The sequence below is a fragment of the Anolis sagrei genome, chromosome 1, assembly GCF_037176765.1.
Source record: "Anolis sagrei isolate rAnoSag1 chromosome 1, rAnoSag1.mat, whole genome shotgun sequence".
NCBI lineage: Eukaryota > Metazoa > Chordata > Lepidosauria > Squamata > Dactyloidae > Anolis > Anolis sagrei.
Window position 1 is genome coordinate 111,992,494 of NC_090021.1, and position 19,948 is coordinate 112,012,441.

General features: G+C 41.1%; 2 protein-coding genes across 5 annotated transcripts in view; one reads left to right on the plus strand and one right to left on the minus strand.

The window, feature by feature from the left end:
* KCNQ5 (potassium voltage-gated channel subfamily Q member 5) overlaps nt 1-19,948 on the minus strand; it is a 367,068-nt gene that overhangs the window by 178,610 nt on the left and 168,510 nt on the right. The window lies entirely within an intron of this gene.
* Nucleotides 482-6,217, plus strand: LOC137096970 (uncharacterized). Its single transcript, XM_067467810.1, has 2 exons — nt 482-1,065; nt 4,565-6,217. Exons 1-2 carry the CDS (start codon nt 504-506, stop codon nt 5,194-5,196), a joined length of 1,194 nt encoding a protein of 397 aa, XP_067323911.1. The 5' UTR covers nt 482-503; the 3' UTR covers nt 5,197-6,217.

Consider the following 19,948-nt stretch of genomic DNA (forward strand, 5'->3'; position numbering starts at 1 on the left):
GGTGTATTGGAAATACATGTTGTAAATGTCATACTCCCCCCCCCTCCCCGTCCTGATTTGTCACTGTATAGGTGAAACAGGGGCTCCCAATGGGCATAGCGGTTGGGGCAGTGTCTTTCTGAGTTGGGGCTGCTATTGCGTGGAGGCAAGATACAGAAATGTGTCTTTCAACTCTTTGATTCTATCAGGGGGCAAGGGTTACCCCCCTTCTGCTGCAGATGTTGGTGTCTTTTTCAGCTCTTTGATTCTATGGGGCTAAAGCAGCAGTATAAGGATATTAACAGTGTATGGGGGGTCTTTCAACTCTTTGATTCTATGATGTTGAAGCAGCAGTTCAAGGATGTTAACAGTTCATGGGGGGGTCTTTCAACTCTTTGATTCTATGTTTATATGGTGGTGGGCTTTCATAATCAGATTTAGGGGGTTTGGAGGGCTGCCACCTAGCCAATAGAGTTGCGGTGCTGGTGCTTATTGCAGTTTTTTCTACTCCTTTATTCTTTAGAATGCCTTCAAAGAAGAATCGAGGGGGCCCTAAGGGGAAGGGTCCTGCGGAGAAGTCGGGGCACAAGCGGCCCTTGCGTCAGGATGGGTCATCGTCGGACGAGGATGGCGTTTCTTTGGAAGATTTAGAGGCTCTATTGCAGCGCGTTAATCAAGTGGAAAGGAATAGGGGGGTTGGCTCGGTTGGGGCTAGTTCGGCAGGTCGCCGGGCAAGCAAAAAACAACTATTTAAGTCCTTGTTGTCCCGTGTTTCCATTTTAGAGTCGGCTTCGACCGTAGGGACAGACAGGGCAATCCGGCTTCCTGATCAATTGGCTGCTCCGGAGGCTGCTGGGAGTTCTTCTCTGGTGTCTTCAGCTGTGCAGACCGTTACCGGCTCCGAGGCGTGTCCAGTTGTGCAGGCTGCGTCTGAGGCTTCAGCGGCTGCTGTGGCCGGACCTAGTCAGCCCGTGGCATGGGCCTCCGGGTCTAGTGCTGCGGCCGGGTCCACTCAGTCAGTCGGGTCGATGGCTGCTTCCTCTAGTGTCGGTGGGAGCGAGCAATTGGTGTCAACTGTCCCGGCAGGTAATTGCACCACACTAACATCCACATCTCCTGCACTTACATCAGTTAATACGGCGGCTTCAATTGCATGGCCGTGGGGCCAGGGACGGGCTCAGTCGGTAGTTGGGATGCAATCGCAGGGGATGGTTGGGAACCAGTCAGTGAGTGGTGTGGATCCTAAGTCAGGTGAAAAGTCGGAGGATGCCACCTCTCAAGCGATCAAGCCAGCTGCTGTTACTTTGGAGTCGGCCCGAACGGGGGAAGCTAGTAAATTCTGGGGAACGGCCAAATGGCCTCCGCAAGCAACCCCTACTGTTAGCCTTTCTGGCTTGGGCTCCCATTTGGCTTCAAAAACAATGGAAAAGATTTTAAGGAACGAGTATGTGGATATCTTTTCCCTGTATTTTAGGGACATTGATAAGAAAGAGAAGGAGGAGCTAGATGAGGACAGTAAGGACAAGATCAAAAAGCGCAAGGTGGAGCAGAATTGGGAGAATTGGCTCCCTTGCTTTACAATGTATGCGAACCTGCTTTCTGATGCTGCCCCTGAAAGGGCTACAGCTTTGTGGCAGTATCAGAACATCATTAATAAAGCCTATGTTAGCGGCCCTCCTAATGCTTGGCTGGAGTATGATAGGCGGTTTAGGACCGAGGCGGCTTCCCATCCGGATAAACGTTGGGATTTGATCGATGATCAAATTTGGATTGAGGTGATGAACCCCTCTAGGGCTTCCTCTGCTTTAAAAGCGGATAGTGGGCATACCATTCAGAATAAGGCAGGGCAGCCCTTTCGGCAGGGGGCTCCCCAGCAACAGTCTCAGCGACAAAAGCCCCTATGTTGGGAATTTGTTGCTCAGGGAGCCTGTTCACGTAAGGGATGTCGTTATTCCCACTCGTGTGCAATTTGTTATGGCACACACCCATCCAGAAATTGCCCCAAAGGGAGAGGGGCGAGAGGGAATCCCAGGGACACTCAATTCGTTAAGAAGCCCTCAGGACAGGCCCCAGTTCCAAAAGGGCCCCAGCCCAATTAAGTTGGAGCAGTTGCAGGTCTGGTTAGATAGGTATCCAAATAAGGGGTCTGCTAAGTACCTTTGGGAAGGTTTCTCGGAGGGTTTCCGTATTCCGGCGTTGGGTCCGAGGTTCCATACTCTATCCCCAAATTTAAAATCTGTTATTGGTATGGAAGAGTTAGTGCAGCATAAAATAGATAAAGAAGTTCGGGAGGGAAGAGTGTTGGGCCCATTTGCTGAGCTACCAACGCCAATGTTGAGGGTATCACCTTTGGGGATAGTACCAAAGAAGACCCAGGGGGAATATCGCCTCATTCATCACTTGTCCTATCCTAAGGGCAAGTCGGTGAATGATGCGATTCCAGATGAGCAATGCTCTGTCCATTATGCATCGTTTGATTCGGCCGTGCAGCTGGTTCGGCGGTTTGGGCTGGGGGCAGAGCTGGCTAAATGCGACATTAAGTCCGCATTTCGTTTGCTTCCCGTTCATCCGGCGGATTTTGAGCTGCTGGGGTTTCAATTTGGGGGTTTTTTCTATATCGACAGGGCACTTCCCATGGGGTGCTCCATTTCCTGTGCGGCCTTTGAGCAGTTTAGCACCTTTTTGGATTGGGCTCTGAGGTCCAAATCCGGAATGTCCGGAGTCACCCATTATTTGGATGATTTCCTTTTTGTGGGACGCTCCGGATCAGGCAATTGCAAGGGTTTACTGGAGTCATTTCAGGAGCTGGCACAGGAGTTAGGAGTGCCTTTGGCGGAGGAAAAGACAGAGGGCCCAGCAAAGGTTTTGACCTTTTTAGGTATTGAGTTGGATACGGTTCAGCAGTATTCCAGGTTGCCCCCTAATAAAGTGGCAGACTTGACAGACAGGGTTCAACAGTTTTTGGGACGCAGGAAGGCCACTTTAAAAGAATTTCAGGAGTTAATTGGCCATTTAAATTTTGCTTGTAGGGTTGTTGCCCCAGGGAGAGCTTTTTTGCGTAGGCTTTGTAACGCCATTTCAGGAGTTAAAATGCCCCATCACAGGATTAGGGTGACCCGTTCAGTTAGAGAAGACTTGTCCATTTGGATGGAATTTTTGGAGGGTTTCAATGGGGTTTCCTTTTGGAGACAGGAATTGAGGCTTCAGGATGCACTTAAGGTGGCATCTGATGCTTCAGGGGCAGTTGGTTTTGGGGTGTTTTTTCAGGGACACTGGTGTGCCGAAGTCTGGCCGGACAGTTGGCACACGCAGGGGATTACCGCAGATTTAACGTTTTTGGAATTTTTTCCCATACTTGTTGCTGTTACGGTATGGGTGGAGGCCTTTGCTAATTCGACTGTTCATTTTTGGTGCGATAACCTTGCCACCGTTCAGGTTATCAACACCTTGACTTCCAAATCCAATAGGGTGATGGGGGCGCTCAGGCAATTTACGTTACACTGCTTGAGGCATAATATCTTGTTCAAAGCCTTTCACATAGCGGGAATTGACAATTCTTTGGCTGACGCCCTATCTCGTAAACAGATGGAGCGCTTCAGACAACTCGCGCCCAACGCCGACGTTCATCCACAGCGTATGCCAGGCCATCTTTGGCAGGTTGGCGGGACGAGGCGGTAATGGGTATGGCTTTGGCTTTAGCCCCGAGTTCACGGAAGTCTTATATGAGGGTGGTGGAGGAGTTTCATGACTTTAGACAGTTTTATCAGTTACCATTTACAGTACCGATTCCTTACGAACATTTGGCGCAATTCTGTGTGTACTCACGCAGAAGGGGCCTAGCGCCGCACACTATTAAGTCCCAGTTGTCGGCGTTGGCCTACTGGTCAAAGGCACAGGGTTTTTCTGATCCCACAAACGATTTCCGCCTCCATAAAATCATTGCGGGTTGGGCACGCCAACGGGGTCCTTCGCACGATAAAAGGGAACCTTTGTCTCCCACAATTTTGAAGGGATTGAAGGGAACATGGCCCAGGGTGTGTCAGTCCGAGTATGAGCAGCGGTTATTCCATGCGGCGGCCTTGACGGCCTTTTTCGCTGCTCTTAGGATAAGTGAGTTGCTTGCCATGTCTAAGAGGGATGTCTCTCAGCGGGCATTGGTGTTATCGGATATAAAACTTACACACGACACCCTCCAAATTCTAGTACGTTCGTCCAAGACGGACCAGCAAGCCAGGGGCGCTATAGTTACATTGGACAGATGCAGCGACCCTGAGCTTTGCCCTGTTTCGGCTATGGCACAGTTCTTTCAAGTCAGGACTCAGGCGGGAGGATACTTGTTTTGTCATCAGGATTCCACCCCCCTTACAAAATACCAGTTTTGGGTCATCACTGACAGGGCGCTGAAGATGCTGGGGTTGGGTGCTCATAAATTTGGAACTCACTCCTTTCGGATTGGAGCAGCATCTTCGGCAGCGCACTTGGGTTTCAATGAGGAGGCCATTAAATCAATAGGCAGGTGGAAATCGGACGCCTATAGGCGTTATGTTCGCTCGGTACTTGTGTGAGTTTGTTGTTTCTCTTTCAGAGTTTGCCAGGCTGGCGCATAGATGGAGAATCCTTGTTTGTGGGCATAGCTATGTCCACTGGGCGGAGAGATACGCCAGGAACTCGTCCTTTGGCCAGCATCTGGGTTGCGCTTCCACTGCATTGGTCGAGTGGAAGGGTGTTCGGGGCCTTCGTTGGGACGGTTTGGTTCCCTTGTTGTTCCAGGACAGGAGCAGGCCCACTCCTGATGTTTTGGTGCTCCATATTGGAGGTAATGATCTTGGACTGCTTAACGGCAGGGCCTTGTATCTGCAAGCACGTGCTGACATTTTGAAAATCTGGCAGGCATGGCCCAGGGTTCACATCGCTTGGTCGGCCATTATTCCACGCCTTCGGTGGCCAGGAGGTGGTGATGTCAGGAAGCTCGAGAAGGCCAGGAAGCGTGTGAACCGGGCCATGCGCACGGCTTTAGCACGGGGCAGGGGGTCTTACATCCCACATAAGGACATCACACATGACAAAACACAGTTTTACCGTTCTGACGGGGTTCATTTAACTGATTTGGGCAATGCACATTTTTTGGCTGATTTGCAGTTGGGCATTCAGGAAGTTTTAAGGGGCTTGGTGGGGGATGGGGGCGAAATAGACATTTGCCCCCAATCTGTGGCGTAAATAGTTCAGGAAAACACTGACATGGAGGTATACACATGGCACCCATTAAGGGTGGGGGGCACTCTACAACAAACACTCACCTTCAAGTCAACAAAGGGGTGAGGGGACATCCATTGGCCCAGTAAAGAGAGAAGCTGATATCAATAAGCGGACACAGGCTTCTCCAGACTTTTACCTTCAGGTTGCCTGGTTGGGGATCCAGGGCACACTGACATCACCCACGCAGTAGCTGGGGACGCTGACTTAGCTTGCCACCAAGTTCCTTGACACTTAGTTTAGTTCAGGTAAAGTTAAATAGGTAACATTCAATAAAAGTTGCCCAATTTGAATCCATACTTTGTTGTCTGTCTCGTTATTTCAGGGGTTAAGGGGCAAGGGACTCTCCACACCAACGCAGTTGGTGGGGAGAGCGATTTGCCCCACCCCCTGAAGGGAGAGAATGGGAGGTTCCTGTTAGAACCTCCTGGAAGGGGGCGGGGGCTGGCTGGTCATGTGAGCCAGCCCCTTACCTCAGTCTTGTCTGACTTTCCTCCCGCCACTCCCGCCCATTGACAGTATATGTTGGTTGCCCGTTTGGAGCCGGGTAGGAATTTTTTGCCTCTCATGTTCTGGGGGGTTTTTTCGCCTACCCTATACTGTTATTAGGGGCTAGATGGAGTGGTTTTGGATTAAATAGGCCAGCGTAAATAGTTCAGGAAAACACTGACATGGAGGTATACACATGGCACCCATTAAGGGTGGGGGGCACTCTACAACAAACACTCACCTTCAAGTCAACAAAGGGGTGAGGGGACATCCATTGGCCCAGTAAAGAGAGAAGCTGATATCAATAAGCGGACACAGGCTTCTCCAGACTTTTACCTTCAGGTTGCCTGGTTGGGGATCCAGGGCACACTGACATCACCCACGCAGTAGCTGGGGACGCTGACTTAGCTTGCCACCAAGTTCCTTGACACTTAGTTTAGTTCAGGTAAAGTTAAATAGGTAACATTCAATAAAAGTTGCCCAATTTGAATCCATACTTTGTTGTCTGTCTCGTTATTTCAGGGGTTAAGGGGCAAATAGTATTCTACTCCTAGCCAACAATGTGCTGCCTGTATTTTCCCAAACCCAATCTAACCCTATTGGGTCTGGGAATATTCACTAGAATATGGGCATATTCACTAGAATATGCCCATTGTCTTGTATAGTTTTATATTTTTACAACTCCTTCCCTCTGTGTGTATGTGTATAGACACATATATTTTATATTGTATGGTTTTTGCGGGATCCACTGTTTTGGTGGTTTTACTTGTAAATCACCAAGTACAGAGATGGCATTATATAAATAAATGACAAAAATAAGACACTTTGAGAAATAAATTACCTGCATTGCCACACATCTACACAAATGGAGATTATGCCTTCGTCTTATGCCATGGAATTTCAGCAGCATGATGGTAGCAAAACAAAGCAACGAAACTTAAAAGCAGCATTTCTGCTTTAAAATGTGGTGCATGGGGAACATTTGCCTTCATCTGAAGTTCATTCAAGAGGCATGCAGAAGTGAGATTCAGCTCTGAATAAGATACACTTTTCCTCCCTGACATTTTTTTTAGTCTTGCTGCAGCACCATCAAAGTTGGATGGCATTATGGCACAAGGAAAGTTTACAATTTGTTTGGATTGGATTTCACTGACGACACCATCCAAATGGAAAATCCAGCAGCAGCAGCAACCATGATGACACTTGGTGGCCTGAAAAAAAGTCCCAGATGCTGTCCAGCTTTGCTATAATGTAACATTTCTATCAAGTTGTATCCATTTGCAACACACAATGACCTCCTTTCAGTGTCCAAATTCATAAGCTAAGAGTCAACAAACACTGAAGGGCATGGGTCAAATGGCTCCGGTTGAGTCTTAAATGTTAAAGAAATGGGAGTTCACTCGAGCAGCTCTATCTTGCTCCTTCTTGGGTGGCCTGTCTTTTCAACACCTAATACTTCATATTTTTAAAGCACAATGTAATGTATTCTTATCACGTAGGGGCTACAAACCATCAGGCATTTTATTTTCTCAGAAAATATTTTGAATACTTTTCAGTGAAGACAAATAACTTGTGATCGGTCCCACCATTGCTGGATTGAAGCAGAACACCCATTTGAAAATACTGAATCTATTAATTGCCAGAAATATGTAGTTTCTCTGCATATTAAAAATACAGTAATTATGAACTCGCTGACCAGTGAGCTTGAATAGAGCCCAGTCAGTCAAATGTGTGCATGTTTTGCCAGGAAAAGTATGTTTTGACTGTGGGATACAGCTAAAACAAGTAGCCCAGTGTCATTGCAGTAACCTTTAACTCACTTGGGCCCATGTGAATTATGTCTTTATGCCAGACTTTCACAGTCAATATTCTAAAGAGACCTCTGTGCTAGGTGTAATCAAGGCATATTCATCTGTTTACTCTGTTTCTTGCCTCCCTTCCCCCCAAAGTAAGTTGCCAAAAAGCAAATATTACATTCAAATAAATCTCAAATCCAGGCCATTCCTCAAATATAGCACATTTTGAGTTAAGCTTGAAATTTTACAAGAATTTAAGAGAAAGAACCTTACATTCTTAAATTAAAATCAAACCCAGGAACTACTTAAAAGGGAAAACTAAAGAGGTGCAAATTGTGCAGCCTTTCAGATCTTGTTGGACTATACAAGTTAACATCTTTGGCAATAATTATATACCCCCAAGGAATTCTCTGGGAAATTGATGCTTCTGTTTGATGCTTTGTTCTGTGTTGATATAATTTATTTGATTGGTTATGTTTTATCTTAATTTCTAGATGTTAAGTTATAATTTATTTGTATACGTTAGGTTATCATTTTTTGTTATTATATGTGTATTGGTTGTTGTACTCAGGCATTTAATGTTTGTCTTTCTGTGATTGGAATCTGTCCTGAGTCCCTTTGGGGAAATAGAGTGGAATATAAATAAAGTATTACTACTACTACTACTACTACTACTACTACTTCCCAATAGTCGTAGTCAGCATAGAAAATGGCGAGAAACACTGGAGACAACTCTCCAAAAGTATCCGAAGTGTCACATGATTCTCATCCCTGTTTTAGTCTGTTTTCACTGGGAATAAGATAAAATGAGCTGTCTTTTCTTTATAAACTGCTCTGTGATTACCTGCAGTCCACATTCTTACAACAGGAATATATTTATTCTTAAATTGATTGCTTTTGAGCATTAGTGCTTTTCTTAGAAACTCTAAAGTGACAAGAGATTCAAATGCAACCCAAATACGTTGATTTGTTTTTTCATTTCCTTCCTATATTACATAGTCCTCTATTTTTTTCTGGCTGAGCATCTGCCAACACTTTATTCCTCCTAATACATTTGTAGAGAAATGACGACTTCTGAGGCTTGTGGCCATTTCACACATTTCTACCTTCTGCGGTATTGATATTTAGTATCCTCAAAAGTTATATTAATTTACGACATTGAGATCATAGTCTGTAGTATGAAGAGCAAGTGCTAAAACTCCAACATAAACAAAGATATTACAGTGGTATCTTTGGTATCCTCTTGGGTTTAGTTCACATATATTCTGGGGATACTAAAATCCATTGACATGCAAATCCCATTATATAAAATGGTTTAGTAAAATGATATCTGTTATATAAAAATACAAAATTAAGGTTTGTTTTTTTGGAAGGGGGGGGGGGTATTTTCAAGCCATGAATGGTTGAATCCATGGATACAGAATCTGTGGATATGGGGGGCCACTTCTATTGTAAACTAAAAGAGACCATTTTCCTTCTCTAGAAGATTAATTTGTGCCTCTCTCTTAAAGTTTCTTATGATGACTGAAGTATGAGATATTATCTCTTGTCCATTAACACAGCATTTGCATGATTACTCTTTGCATAACCAATCTAAATGAATGGCTGATGAACATCAGTGCTATTAAACAGATTACATGTCTATGATTAGAATCAGAGCACCACAGATTTGTAGCAATTTGGCTAATCTGGAAACTTGGTGGCAAAAGAATATTATTAATATTATTTGATTTTTGTATGACAGCTAGAGAATGTCCTTTTATAATACAATTAGTCTTCTCTATTCACATAAATTCACTGATGAAAACCAGTGAACAATCAAGGGTAAGCAAGAATTGGAAAGGTAACTTCTAAAAAAGTATCTGAATATAACATGCTATTAAAACATAAAAGTAATTTGTTGCCATTAGCACTATCAATTTTCTTTAGAATTGCAATGTGTTTTCCATATTGCATTATTTTTATATTTTAACTTTTCCTTTTTAAAAAGGTTAGGGTTGACAGGAAAATGGCATACACTCTGAAAAATGCTTCTAAAATGCTTTACGATAATTAAATATGCAGCTTGAAAACAATATACAGATTTTCACACTGCATCCATTTACCATGTTTAACCCATTCAGATTGTTCAGGTGTTATTTTTTGTAGACTTCACTGAGAGCAAACCACTTACAACAGAATTTGCCTTTCTAAGCAACATGTATCCAATTTTAATGTAAGAATTTAGATCCTCTCAAAACAAAGACTGATGATGCATCTACACTATATGAATGCAGCTTGACACCACTTTCACTGCCACAACTCAATGCTATGGAGTACTGGTATTTGTATGTTATGGTGAGGCACCAATACTCTTTGGAAGAGAAGGGTAAAGACTGGGTAAAACCACAACTCCCAGGATTCCATAGCATTGCACCATGGCAGTTAAAGTTGTGTCAAACCGAATTAATCCTACAGTGTAGACGCACTCTGAGATACTTTTAATAAAGTTTGCAAAACAACAGGGAGAAATATATTCTACCCTACCAATTTATTAAACACAGTTAAATGAATATCTGCTGGCAAACTCAGAAAATTAAATGGTCACAATAATACCAAAATTATCCTCATACAGGCCTGAATGAAAAATATTTCCCAGTGATTTTCAGACACAATGACAGGTTGTCTGTAGCCCTGGATGCACTTGGGTACATTGTGGATAAAACAAAACCAACTTTAAATTTACAGGTTTTTAAAGAGTTCCCTAGTTTATTGTTATGGAAAGAGCATTTTGTAAACATAGACATGCCCTCCCTATAGATACTTACTGAACAGTCTTCAACTTCAGGAATTCTGTATACAGTTCTGTATGTTCGTTCTTAAGTTGAATTTTTATGTAAGTCAGAACAGGAATATTTTAAAATTGTAACCCAGTCGGTACTGTTTCATTATCCAGACAGACGCCAAAAGAGGGCAATAGATAAATTTTATTTTGGGGGGGGGGGGTTGAAGGAGTAAAATCATTTCCCCCTGTTTTCCTGTTATCCCCTCCCCCCATGTTGTTGTCGTGGAAACAACTTTCGTTTAGGAAAGGAGAAGTGAGGAGGGGGAATAACCAGCGAAAATGAAGGAAAATGGTTTTCCCCCTTCAACTCCCAGATATTTCAAAATAACTATAGAATTCCTCAAACAATTCTCTAAAGTCCATTTATGAAGATGTATCCCCTTAAAGAAAATTATTACCTTTGTATAAGAGGCTCTAAATGAAGATGCAGAAGAATGAATCGATTACCTTATTTTGGGACCTCTTCACACGGCCGCTGTGTCGGCAATCACCGGCAAAAGGGAAGCTGCACAGGGCGGCTTGTGGCACCTTGTGTGTCCTCCCTCCTTCCCTCATTACATGGAGGGTATAGGAGAGTGTGCTTTGGCACCCTATCCCTCCCCCATCAGATGGCAGAAAAGGTGGTAACGCATGTTGCCCTGCCCCCTTTTTGCATCACATGGCAAAAAGGGGAGGGAAGTGTGGGTAGCTCCACTGAAGCTACCCAAACTACACTTTCCTCCTGTAGTGGAGGAGAAAGCATCTTTTGTTATTTTTCCACTTTGGGAGGAATGTGGATGGGGCCAGCCATGTGTCATGTGATGGCACATGACAGACCCCATCCATGCTGCACATAAAAATGGCAAAATGGGGCAAAAATACCCCATGTGGTCTCTAGTCTGGTAATGCATCATGTTTGATTCCTGGTATAATCTGAAATGCAAGGTCTAGTCTCCCATTCACTCCAAATAAAATAATAATAAAAAACTTTATCTGTATCCTGCCCCATCTCCCCAGAGGGACTCAGGGTAGTTTACAAGGCAGCAACAGTGCAAACAAAAACAACATAAAATATACAGCAAAAACCTGAATCAATAAAAGTAATAAACACTATGTTTAATAATAAACACTATGTTTGTCACTGACTGCTACTGAAGATCCCACAATATCTTATTATGCTCATGGGCAACCAGTTCTCCTTTGACAAATTGCCTTGGCCTGATTCTGGTGATTTATGTAATCTCTCAGGCTGGATCTACACTGTTCTATATCCAGGGATCTGATTCCAGATTACCCAAATTTTCCCAGATTTTCTAGCAGTGTAGACTCAGATAATCCAGTGCAAAAGGCAGTGTAGATCCAGTCTCACTGGAGCTCTGTGTGACACAGATATACACAGACATATTGAAGAGAGACCCCACTATTTCACAGGTGTTTTTTTTTGGTAAGGGTTAGGAATGTGGAGTTATTTTGAACCTACATGAGAATAAAAAATTGCAAAAGCTTTCCCTCCAGTTGAAAAGATTACTAGAGTTTCTGCACAGAAGGAAGCATGTTGGGACTTTTCTGTTGAAGCTTTTCCTCACAAAATGGTCTGATGATAACAAGTAAAGACCATTTCTCTCCAGCAGAGGTGAAAATTCACACAGCAATTAAGAGCAATTGAAGTTTTTTTTAAAAAATGGGACTAAACATTATTTTTCATTGCAAATGACAAAACTTGCAAAGGGTTTTTTAATGCAGTAGAGACTAAGAACAGTACAGCCCTGCTACGTGTCCAGCCTTTGGCTCACACAATTTGGGATCTAAATGCTTTATCACTTAAGGTCAACTTCTTTTATAAAACGAGAATGAGTGTGAGACAGAGTACTGAAGAGAGAGATTTATCTAGATTGAGAGTACATTTTCTTACAGGGTACAAGTGGCACACGTTTTATATGAACAAAAAAGACAATATTCAGGAAAAAGTCTGCATTGTAGCTATGGTGCTCAATAACCACTCTTTCAAAGACACTAATTCAATAGAAACACTTAGGGACTTGAATAATTTCAAGCCATTAAGTGAATAAATTAGGGCCAAGCTCACGTTTAGCTTTTCATTGGGCCTTCTATAAGGAATGGAACAGGGTAACTTTATTATTTTCAGTTATGGGATAATGTGTTAAACAGGATAGTTCCTACTTCTAGTAATGAAAGAGAGATTATTTTCATGGGACTTTGGTAGCAGCCTATAAGCAGATGACTTTCAAGGATTCTTCCAGGACAAACTCAAGCTATCACAGGTACAAACCAAAGACACTACCAGTATTTCAGATTTGTATACATCTTCAGGTGGCTCCCTGGTGGCGCAGTGGGTTAAACCACTGATCTGCTGAACTTGCTGACCAAAAAGGTTGGCTGTTTGAATCCGGGGAGTGGGGTGAACTCCCACTGCTAGGCCCAGCTTCTGCCAACCTAGCAGTTCAAAAACATGCAAATGTGAGTAGATCAATAGGGACCACTTCTGCAGAAAAGTAACAGTGCTCCATGCACTCATCCCGGCCACATGACCTAGGAGGCATCTACAGACAACACCAGCTCTTCAGCTTAGAAATGGAGATGAGCACCACTCCCCAGAGTTGGACACAACTAGACTTAATGCCAAGGGGAAACCTTTACCTTTACCTTAGACATCTTCAGAACGAATATCAACTGGAATAATAGATTTTTATGAAATTCAAAAAATATTTGAATTTTATAGTAAACCAGGAAAGCTTCAGTTGAAAGAGATGGGACATTAGCAGTGACCTGCTTCAAAATCCAGAATAATTCATTTAGATTAAGCCATTCTTTTAAAAGCAAAACAAAAACCTTAAATGTAATAGGTACATATTTCAATTAAAGACTATTTTTAATAATCCATGGCTTTATTATGCTCAACAAAGGCTGATATTTGGCCTACAAAAGAAAAATGGTCAATCATTTCACTGCATAGTGATCATGTAGTAGGTAAGTACTGAAAACCTGAATCAATTACAACCAAACCAAACTAAAAATGGAAACAAAGAGAATCATAATAATGCTGGGAAATGCAATATATGCAAAGGGTCCCGATTTTAGATTCATAGAAGCTTTATTAAATGTGTGTGCTAGTATTCATAGAAGAAAATGGTCACATTGCCTGTCTGCATTATCATTGCAAACACTTGTCTTTTATAAAATGCTGGACAGCTGGTGACTCTTGACATATGCTTGTGTGAGAAATCTGTATTTCTTTCAGACATTTCTCTCAATTCTTTGTTACTGCCTTGAAATGCCAAACAAGAAGAAAAATCCATGTAGCCGAAGCTTAAAAAACTAAATGGAAAGGGTACATATTCTCATGAGAAGTCTCTTTCTCTGTGTTATTTCTACCTGCAGGGCAGGGAGCAAGTGCATTTTTCTTTTTTGGTACTGCCATCAGCATCATGGGAGTATGACTCCAAGAAAACTAAAAGTGGGCCACCACTTACACAAAATAATTTTTGATATGACATATTTTACAATATTTGATTACAAGTTATATATGGCTAAACTGGTTAGTTTCAAACTTCAGTTTTAGTACTAGTATGTTATCTTCTTTGGCTGGGGTTGGAGGAGGTTTGGGATTATATGTGTAGACCAGTACTCTGTCATAATTAAACTTGCGATAATGTTTACTGCATTTGGGAGTTAGGACAGCAAAATTAAAGGAAATACAGAGCTCTTAAATTGCAGGAATTTTGAAATTTGCTTAGCTTACAAAAGGAGGGGTTGGACTACTCCAATGGTAGCCAGCATAGCAAATAGTCAAATCAGTAGGTGTGCAGGAGAGTGTTGGTAGGAACAAAGGAGTTGGACTGGATGGCTTTTGGGCAGGGTAAGATTCAACTCTTCGGCTAATCCTGAGGCAGTAGACATGGAGCTACCACCATAGTCAGATGACTCAGATCTGAATCATCTATCTGAGAAGAAACCTGTTCCAACAGATTGTTTGATGTGATTAATACATGGCCGAATTTTAAAGCTTTAACCACCATTGACACATAAAATGTGTTGCTGCTATTTTGCAGTAGTGATTTACTATATGCATCATGGCTATATCTTGCAAGTTGTTGCTGGGTTTGTAAACATACCGTACTTCATTTTGATGTGCTGCAATTTTTCCACATTTCTAGAAGATGAAAAAAATCCTCAAACTACTAAAAGTGTAGCAGTATTTGAATGTCTGTAACAGATCAAGAATATCCTAAAAGTGCTGAGAAGTTAAGTGAGAAATATATGCTTTGGTTGTTTTGAATAATTTTGACTGTATATAATTTTTAATTCTTTAGAATATTATTGCCAGTGATATTTTGCAAAGGATATATAAAACAATATTCTCCTAATTGTTTTTTACATTTACATTTTCTGTTTAGATCACTGCCTCTTAATCTTTTTTGAGTCATGGACCCCTTTGAGAATCTGATGGAAGACCTGCCCCCACAGCTACTCTTCAGATAAACAATTGCTTAACTCTAATCCATGCTCACTAAATGCGTTTTCTAGTTTTATTCAACTTATGCTTAAATTAATTGTTGTTTTAAATTAACAGATCAAATTTGAGCTGAGGACATGGTTATCAGATTTAAAACTGAAATATGCAAATACTATCTGCACATATTTGCATCACATCAACATAATGTAGGGCTCGTAATGCTTACTTTCTAGTCCTTCCACTTTTTCAAAGCAGCTAACACTCCTAAATCTCAATTCAATTCTCATAAAAGTGGCCAAAAGGAACAGAGCATTTCTCCATTCTTTGTTCACATCAGCTGCTCCCTTTCCTGTAATGAAACCAAGAAAGGGAGCAACTGAGGTTTTGTTTATTGTTCACAATTGGTTTCATTTATTGTTCACAAATGGGGAAGAACTACAGAGTAGCTCAACTATGCTTTAGCTCTGCTTACTTCTCATCCCGAGGAAGTCTTCAGACTATAACTCAGTTTTGGCAGGCCAAGGCAAAGCACCAGGACTAGCAATTTCTTCTTAATAAACAGTATGTCCAGAATGGAGCATAAGTCATTTAACAGGGCTGTCCACAGAAACACCACGACTTCTATGGAGAATGAACACGTACAAAGCAAGAAACAGTTCCTGTCATGGTTGAACAAAAGTAGAAATGTCAACAGTTCTGTTGCAGGTCTGAGAAAATAATCTGCTTCTCTTGTGACCCTTCAGGAGATCCAATTACCTTTGAAATAGGATAGTCACTGAAAATATGTTTTTTTTAAACCAGACATAAGACTTCTGGTCACTTGTATACTCTCTTCCATTAGGGGGCATTTCTAGCAGCCCAACACCCCAAGAGGGGCCCAGGCCCTGAAAGTAATCCCTGGATCCACTGAAGTTACTCCTTCATGATTTGAATGAACAGAGATTATCTGCATTGATATAATCTCCTCAAAATCACAGGAAGAGGATCCATCCGTACTTCAAATGTGCATTAAAGCAATAGCCTATCCTGCTCTGATCTCTGCATGGTTCTAGTAGTGATTGCACTAGCTCAATATAAACCATTCAGAAGGTGCACAAATAGACAAGAGAGCTTTTCAGACATCTGGTACATCCCGAATAATCTCAGCTCCCTCAGTCTATAAAGAAGATGTGGGCAGCTGACATTAAAAATACGTTGTTGTTGCTGTTCATACACAGTCAGAGTCAATACACATAAGAGGGCACAATAAAGAAACACTGGAAATTTGCAAACTATCAGGAGAGAATATGACAGGAGATGAGTGTGCGGGGGAGAAAGAAGAAAATAGGTTCTTGAACCTGTAATTGTGACTCCCACACTGTTTCTTTCAACTGTCTAACAACAACAGTGTTTACCTCATTCTATTGAGAACACCACATATTTGCAGTATTCAGCAAATACTACAAAAAAGGAGAAAACAAAAAAAATGAAAGTTTGTTTAAAAATGCGTATATGGATGGAAATATGAAAAACTTCAAAAACCATGAACAACAGAGGTGTTTTCTGAATACAAAGCCCAATGCCTCTTTTGGCTAAAGAAAAATCAACTCTAGCTAGAAAATAACATATATATGCACAACAGAATTATGTTCCAAACCAGCTAAGGTAGACTTGATCATTGCAGTTCTCACATATTTGCAACCTATGCTGATTTTTTATTTTTCCATTTCAAACACAATCTAGAATTACTAAGGTTAATTTGGGACAAAGGATCAGAATTACAATAAATAAACAAAACCCACACATGTCATTGAGTGACTATGATATCAGCAACTATAGTAGAGATGTTCAAAAATATTCATGTTGCAAGGGAAGTAGAAATTGAACTATTTTGCCTCCCTTCCTTACATTGTAGAAGCCTGCAATATACAATTAAGTTGGGCAGGGAAGATTGTTCATATCAGCACACACAATGGGAAATAATGATTTGCACATCATCATTGTATATGATCAAATTAATTACTTTGAGTTATAACGATTCTGAGGGACAGTTCTGTAAGCTAATACTTTACCTTCAAGTGTCAGAGTATGTTTCTGAGCAAGTTACTGTATGTATAAAGAGTGGGGTGAGTGATGTTACACTCATGCCCTGCTCACGGGTCTTCCACAAACTTCTGTTTACCTTCTGTAGGAAACATATGCCATCCTAGACAGGCCTTTGGTCTGATTCAGCAAACTTCTCTGTATGCTTTAACAACTCTAATCCCCAAAGCTTATGCTGCAATAAATGTATTGCTTTTTAAGATGTCACCATGCTACATGTTTCACAGTGACAGCTGTCCTTTAGGGAATTATATAACATGAACAAAAATTGAGCAATTTCACTCAATTTCTGTATCTCTCTTCTCAATGTCTCTCTCTGAATGACCACTTTACTGTCAACTAGATGATCCAGATAAATTGATTCAATAAAACTTCCAAAAACTTCTTTCACAGTTGGTTAGATAATTTCTGTGATATACTTCCTATTACAAAGGTTTTATCTCTACAAATGTGGTTTATTTAAGAAAGGTCACTTCTATGACCTTATAAAATTAAGCTGGGAAAAGTAGAATGTCAAGGAAGAGGTGAGGATAATTGATTCAATTTGTTATGTGGTATTTTTTCTTCATTTCTTAAATTTTATCCCTAGCCCACAGCTTTGCAGAATCCCCAAATATTTGCTCCTTGTCCTTCATTTATCAGTTGAAAGCACATAACATTTTATATCTCTAAGGGCCCATTCAAACAGGCCCAAAATGTGGGACCTGTCAAAAAGATGCCTCCAGTAAAAACCTCCCATGTCTCCTGGCACACCATTTCCTCATGCCAGGAGGGTGGCTGAGTAAGTTATTTACTTTTTAAGGGTTTTTTTTGGTGGTGGTGGTGGTGGTCGGGGGGGGGGGGCTTTGGGATGGTTGCAAAGCCTAGGTTGTGGGGACTTCAGCACAGGTTTAACTCCTGTCTGGAAGTGCCCTAAGGCACCAGTGGCCAACCTGAAATCCTGCAGATGTTGTTAAGCTATAATTTCCAGTACTCCTCACCATTAACTATGCTAAGGCTGCTCTAGATACATGTGATTTGGAATAATGAGTATACTAATAATTCAGATGTAGATTGCTTGTACATACTATAGTAGACATTAAGAATTTGTAATTCAACACCTTAAAAGATGTAAGAATTCCTCTTGGGTTTTCCACTTTTTATAGGAATCTGAATAGTATTGCTGTGACCAGATGTGTTTAAAAGATGCAGCCCATTTTTCAATGTAACAAACATTTTTCAATCTAACAATAGTGGATGCTTTACAGTCCTTGAAAAGATAATAAGATTTCATATAATCAGTACATAATGCACTAATAATAATAATAATAATAATAATAATAATAGAGAATGAACACCTCAAGCTACTCTGGAACTTCCAAATTCAGACATACAGAGTTTTGGAGTACAATACTCCTGAACATACAATCATGTTAAAAAACAAAGTATGGATTGTCAATGTTGCAATCTCAGGTGACAGTAGGATTGAAGAAAAACAACTGGAAAAGCTGACACAATATGAGAATTTAAAAATCGAATTGCAAAGACTCTGGCACAAGCCAGTCAAGGTGGTCCCAGTGGTGATCGGCACACTGGGTGCAGTGCCTAAAGACCTTGGCCTGCACTTAAACACAATCGGCACTGACAAAATTACCATCTGCCAGCTGCAAAAGGCCACCTTAATGGTATCTGCACACATTATTCGCCAATACATCACACAGTCCTAGACACTTGGGAAGTGTCCGACGTGTGATTCAATACAATAACCAGCAGAGTGATCTTGTTTGCTGTGGACTCATCTTGTTGTGTTTCAAATAATAGTAATAACAACTTTATTTTGTATCCAGCCACCAACGCCCTGAAGGGACTTGGGAGTGGCTTACAAATGGAACCAAATGCCAAAAACAGAACATAAAATAAAACACATAGGATCATAGAATTGGAAGAGACTTCATGGGCCATCTAGTCCAACCTCCTGTCAAGAAGCTGGAAATTGCATTCCAAGTACCCCTGACAAACAATTTAAAAATACAGTTCAAAAACCATATAGACATATTAAATGATCTTAAAAACTCAATTAAACAGTTCTCATCAACAGGTGGTGGTAAACTACTGTAAACATGACTAGGCTGTAAACGATTGGACAGGGAATGGGATATGTGCATAGCTGTAACTATGGGACTAGGACATGGGATAAAGTGCAATGGCAAAGATCAGATAAGGACTAGGCATTCTCAAAGGCTTGTCTGAACAGCCAGGTCTTCAGGTCTGTATCAGATACCCAATATTCTTGCTCTACTTTTCATTCCCAGGACAAAAATCAATATATGGAGGAAACACAATCTACTTTCTGCCAACTGAAACTAAAGTCTTACGGACACATCAGTTGCATTTACTTATGAGGAAACACGTATTGCATTGTAAACCTGATATATATATAATATGTGCAATAACAATCTTATTCCTTGCAAACATTCAGTAAGAAGGCACTAAAAATAAACCAGAGGTGATGATGGGAGGAACCCAGATGGTATTTTGTTCCTACGTAATTGCAAAGCATTTATTTTTTGAAAATGTTATTAAGACTTAATCAATCTGCTATAGAAACTAATTACCATACCATTCACGAATTTGTTATGTCAATTAAAACATATGCAACCCCCCTTTTCTTTTCATAAAAAAGGAAATAAATGATTGCTGTCCTTGAAACTGCACGAAAGATGAACCAACAGTTTCAAAATCATTGGCAGGCAGAACAGACTTCACCCAACACATTACCTACCATCACTTTATATACTAAATCAGAAAATGTCTTTAGAATTCTACTCTAGAAACAAAACAGAAACATAGAAAAAAGGTTCTGATGACTGGCATTTAGCCATTAATGCAATTACACTGTCATATGGAGTTTCCTTTAGAAGAAAAACAATTTAATGTAAAATATTGTGATAAAGTAGGATTAAGGAAAATGCAAGATTATTATATTTATGCCTAACTGCTTCCACAGGATCTGTAGAAGAACTAAAATATAAGCTGGCTTAAATGGTATCAATTTGGTAATTTTTAACAGGCAACCACTTTAAGGTTTCATGG